This window comes from Dendropsophus ebraccatus, chromosome 5 (genome assembly GCF_027789765.1).
Source record: "Dendropsophus ebraccatus isolate aDenEbr1 chromosome 5, aDenEbr1.pat, whole genome shotgun sequence".
NCBI lineage: Eukaryota > Metazoa > Chordata > Amphibia > Anura > Hylidae > Dendropsophus > Dendropsophus ebraccatus.
Window position 1 is genome coordinate 159,473,484 of NC_091458.1, and position 5,747 is coordinate 159,479,230.

At 41.8% G+C, this 5,747-nt stretch overlaps 1 protein-coding gene across 1 annotated transcript in view; it reads left to right on the forward strand.

The window, feature by feature from the left end:
- The window catches only part of LOC138794219 (multidrug and toxin extrusion protein 1-like), a 63,044-nt gene extending 59,863 nt beyond the window's left edge, over positions 1 to 3,181 (forward strand). The window contains exons 19-20 of the mRNA XM_069973001.1: positions 439 to 505; positions 1,650 to 3,181. Coding sequence (XP_069829102.1) covers positions 439 to 505; positions 1,650 to 1,831 — 249 coding nt within the window. The 3' untranslated portion in view covers positions 1,832 to 3,181. The remainder of the gene's footprint in view (positions 1 to 438; positions 506 to 1,649) is intronic.
- The last annotated feature ends 2,566 nt before the right edge of the window (positions 3,182 to 5,747 follow it).

Consider the following 5,747-nt stretch of genomic DNA (forward strand, 5'->3'; position numbering starts at 1 on the left):
TGCCCTGCAGTCTTAGTTTACTAGAGGTGGATCAATATTTGTAGCTTACCTGTGGTCTTAGTTTACTACAGGTGGAGCCGTATGTATTTCTGCATTATGGTGCTTATTTGACACTGTTCTGGGATATTATGTGCACTACATGGCAGTACCTGGTGCTGCATAGTAGTATATGCTTATTGGTTAGGCCCCAACATCAACATGAGAACAAAGAGTGTAAGAAGCCGGCACAAAGCTTCCGCAGAACATTCAGTAACGAAAATAATAGTAATAATAATAGAAACTTTTACCATGAATTGTGTGGCCCTTTATCCAATATGTGGTAGACGTTACCTGGCCCCATCATCTGTACTGACATCGGTGATTAATCGGTCTGTGTCATACACGGCTACAATATATACACAAGGATCTCGCCTCTCATGTATAAATGTCTCATTCCAGGCAAAGGAACGTGTAGGTATTAAAAAGGAGCCAGTGAAATGCTTAGAGCGCGGCATTGATACCCCAGGTACGTAGCTTTCCATTCACCATAGAATTTATAGGAGAATAACTTTTAAAATCTGCCCGGTCAGGCAAATCTTAGGGGGCAGGAAAGCACAATTTTCAAAGACAATACAAAAGTTGGGTAAAAAGTTAAAGGGATATTCCGGGAAAAATTTAAAGGAAATCCCAGGAGGTCGGACCCCTTAACCCCCCCGGTGATCTCCGTATCGGACCCGGCCGGCTGTTAGAATAGAGCACCAGGTTGGCACGCGACCCGCAGCGCTGTTCATTCCTATGGACAGAACAATGAGATGTAACAAAATCGGCCACCATTAGGGTACAAGGCACCAACCCGGGAAAGTGTCAGTAATACAATCTATGAGTCATATATATTAATTCAAGTGAACACCACACACTATCACTGAGGTCTTCCCACCCTGTCCGGCACAGAACAGCCCCACATACTTTCGCTCAACTTTATCAGGAACTCATTACGTGGGGCTGTTCTGTGCCGGCCGGGGTGGGAGATGTAAGACCTCTGTGATAGTGTGTGCTGTTCAATGGTTTACATACTTTCTGTATGCTTCAATTTGTAGTTTGTGCCATTCCCAAAGTGACCACTAGATGGTGTTAGTGCTTTTGCCTGCACCTTACTAAACTCTATCATCTGTAATTGTAGACCACACTGATACCTTCCTCTCCCTTTGGTTTTGTGACCTCTTTCTTTCCCATAATCATACTTTTAAACAGATTTTAGTATTTTTGCATAATATTGTAAGGATTTTGTTACACATCTCATTTTTCCGTGCTGTTTTTGGCCTTTCCCTTTGTTGCACTATAAGTTACTTTGACCGGACTTTCTTTTGGGGTTTCCATTCCTATGGAGCAATGGGAAGAGCCGAGTACGCTGGCTCCTTCCGTCGCTCCATAGCAATGAATAGGGTGGGCTCTATTCATAAGAGCCGGCGGGTTCAGACCCCTGAGATCTCCTACTTTCCCCCTATCCTGTGGATAAGGAAAAAGTACATTTTTCCCAGAGTACCCCTTTAATAAACGTAAAAAGTGTAATAAATAAATTGGTCGACTACTGCAGCAGAGAGGAGGTTAGAGAGTGATATGGTTACACTTTACGGAGTATAAATAACAGCCGCCTCCTTCCATTGTCACAGACACCATCAAATTGTCCCATTACGGTGCCCTGGACTCCAGCAACCAGGAAGCAGAGCCGCAGGAAACAGCAGACAAGTCAGCGAAGAAGAAGCTGATCATCCGCCGAGTTCTGCAGGCACTAGGAGCCGTCTCCACCTTGATTATTGGACTTATTATAAAATTAACTGTTAAATATCAATAGTGACGAAATATGGTCACTGGATCCGTGGTCCTTCAATGAAGTCTGTCACCAGATTTATTTCTCCTTCAATGAGGGCAGCATAAACTAGTGACAGATCGGTGTATTACTGACATCATTCTGTTCAGCCGTTCTCCTAATGTGCAGGAGAATAGGATTCTTGCCACACCCCTCCCCCCACCCTCCAGCTGCTGATTGACAGGTGACTGCCTATACACAGCATGGATAGATAACTGTTAATCATCAACTGGCGAGTGGATTTTCCTGCTTCTCATGAATATCCAGGACTACTGAGCTCATGCACATAATGGAGAGGACTACTTATTGTCCATGTTATTCAGGAGATCTCTGGATCAGCTGCACAGGACAATGTAAGTGATCCATCATCCTGCTCAGCTTCTCTGTCACTAGTATATACTACCCTGAGATAGGACGTTATAATCCTACTGACAGATTCTCCTTAAAATAATTACAGGAGTAGGCTATGTTCACACACAATGTTTTTCTACTGCAGTTATTTGATACTCAAAATAACGGCCATAGTTTAGAATGTTTTTTGCAGCTGTCATTGCCGCTGAAACATTATTCTCATTCAAACAGACTGACGGCCTTATTGGATGTGTCTTTAATGAAAAAGTCCATTGACTTTAATACAAAGGACGGTGAATTCAATGTACTGTGTGTCAACTATATAAAATAACGGCCGCTGTTCGGACAATAATGGCCACAAATTAATGATACAAATATTAATTTGATGGCCGTGCACGTTATTTTATACATTGTTTGAACCAAGAGGCCGTTAATATTTTAAAATCAAATTCTGTTCTTTTACAGTGTGTGAACATGGCCATACACCTTTTCATTAAGGTATGTTCACAGTCTACATAAATGGATGCCCATGGCCGATGTGCGGCATCAAGAACATACAGTGTAGTACACATTTCCCCCACTGGGTGTCACTGTATGGAAGAGCATTCCTGACAACACTGTTCTATCCAACAGCAAGCGAGGCACAGTAATCCTACTAAAAGGGGTTTGTGTTTAGTTTATTATATTATAAAGCATTAAAAAATGGGAACTTTTTGAACAGATTGAATTTTGCAGTGTCAGGTGATTCTGGTAAAAAAAATTGAAGGAAAAAAAACCCCCCATAGGTGACATCACCTAAACAGTATTAAACAAAAATGTGTATTTACGGCCATATTCGCCCTGTTTCCCCATTTAAGGGTCCTTTTACACAGATTACCTGACAGATTTCTCCCCTTTTCATATCCATTCCTGGCTTTGGCTTCAATAATCTGTCACATATCTGTGTGTGTAAAAGGACCTTAAAGGGACCAGAAAATGACTTGTTTAAACCATGATTTCATGTTAAACATATTAAAGATTTGTTTTTGTAATTTTCTATTTATATTATAAAACAATATAAAAATCTTCCAGTTTCCATTCTCCCCACTGGAGCTAAAACTAAGCTGAGACTTCCTGTTGTGTGTGTGGTGATAAGAGGAGGCTGCAGTGATCTGTACGGTACTGCAGCGTCATGTGACACCAGTAGGTGAGTAGCATCAATACAAACAACCGCAGCTCCCTCTGGAATGACCTTTTCAAAGGTCACAGAGCGCGCTCAGTAATGTCTTACATTGATCTCAAGGGGACAAGCTGTCTATTGTTGTCTATGTCCATGAGCCAGGTTGTAAAGCATGTCACTAAATGCTGTTAAAAACAGCTCCAGTAAGATGATGGCCCCCATAACAATGTACAAAAAGTGAAATAAAAAAAAAAAGCAGTCAGAAAATAGAAACAGATTATAATAAAAGAACAAGTTTTAGTATCCAACTCTAACCGGGAATGTGTATATACCTGGAGATCAGTCACATCATATCTGCACAAAAAGATATATATATGCATAAAATCAATAAAGCCAATTCTCAAAGAACTGAAAGACACAACAACATTTTCAAGGTCATTTTATTATAGTGCAAAACTAAGTTTTATAAAAATTACTGTAATCTCTGTAGACTCGGGCTGTATTATAAAAGGTAAAATACAGTATAGCTCCATTAGTAAATAATTCCTTATCGGCTTCTACTGCTAGTATGACACAAAATCGAACATTTAACTTCAAGGGATTTTCTGATAAATGACCAATCACTCACCGATTAATAAAATAAAAGAGGAACCCGTCCTTGTTCTCTGCAATGAAGCGCTACTCCAAATTATACAGAGCTGTCATTTACTTTCATTTAAAAATCTTCATTCTTCCAGTACTTATCAGCTGCTGTGTGTCCTGCAGGAAGTGGTGTATTCTCTCCAGTCTGACACAGTGCTCTCTGCTGCCACCTCTGTCCATGTCAGGAACTGTCCAGAGCAGCAGAGGTTTTCTATGAAGATTTGCTGCTGCTCTGGACAGTTCCTGACATGGACAGAGGTGGCAGCAGAGAGCACTGTGTCAGGCTGGAGAGAATACACCACTTCCTGCAGGACATACAGCAGCTGATATGTACTGGAAGACTGGAAATATAATAGAAATAATTTACTAATTTTTCTGACAATAGTTGATTTGATTTTTTTGCTGGAGTTTCCCTTTAAGCAAACTTTCACTCTACATTTAAGTCTATAGGGGATATGCCAAACAGACATCTATGAGAGCATCAGGCCCACCCAGCAGATGTCTATGGTATATACAGTGGATGTGTTAGAAAAGTCATTATAGAGCAGTCACCAGAATTAGCGTATTTAACCTGATATAAAAGCAGACGTATATTTCATGTAAAACTCACTAGAAATGAATCCGTACACAGATGTGTTAGGGGTAAGTGTGCAATGGTCGGAGCCTCCGATTATTTTCTGGAATTCTCTCTCCATGTGATGGTAAAATCTATAGAACAGTCATTGTATCAGGATGCCAGAGTTGTCCATAGACTTTTACAGTCAAGAAAATATTTTACACGTGTTACATGGGCCGATTGGTGCTCGCTTACTGAGACTATTGCATGGCTCGATAATCGTACAGCCAGGGCTGGCCAAACAAAGCTAGATATGTTCATGCAGCCCTTCCTGTAGTCAGCCCCTCCCCCCGGTAGTCAGCCCCTCCCCTGTAGTCAGCTCCTCCCCTGTAGTCAGCCCCCCCCCGTAGTCAGCTCCTCCCCTGTAGTCAGCCCCCCATCCCGTAGTCAGCTCCTCCCCTGTAGTCAGCTCCTCCCCTGTAGTCAGCCATGCATCTCTAATTATAGGCAGAGATGTGCGGCCAGCGGTGAAATACCTTTTAACATGTTAAAAGACAGCGATCAACCCCCGTGAGCATTTGCTCTCTCATCAGCTGATCGCTGGCTCTATTACACAACATCTATCAGATTCGGCAGATAACCTCTCCGTGCACCCTGTTATAGGGCCTTTAGTGGTTAATGTAAGATTTAAAATAATGCACCAAAAGGGGCACGCCCATCTTATTCCCGAATAACAAAATAAGGCTGTGGGGGTCCGACTGCTTGGACTGGCACTGATGCCAAGAATGGGAGGAAAAAATTATCCAATGGGATAGAGCAGAAATCCCATCAGAAACATAAAATCAGGACCATTTAGAAAAGTGCTTAACTATCAGCAGGTTAGGTGAATCTCACCTGCCAAGCCCTTATTGCAGACAGGGGGCTCAGAATGAAGATAGGCCTCCCACCTTTATCCTCAGCGCTATTCTTGCAAAGTTTGTAATGTAGTCCTGTAGTAAGGCTTTTTATATTTTTTGTATAGTTCATTTGAATTTAAAATTAAAGGGGAACTAGCAACAAGTTAGACAAATCTAACCCGCTAATAGCCCCATATTGTGAACGGGGCGCTGTGAATGAGGGTATGTTTCTTACCTTCATCCTCAGCGCTGTTCCCGTGCAGTTTTTAATGTAATCTGGGAAGGCTGTTTTGAGCA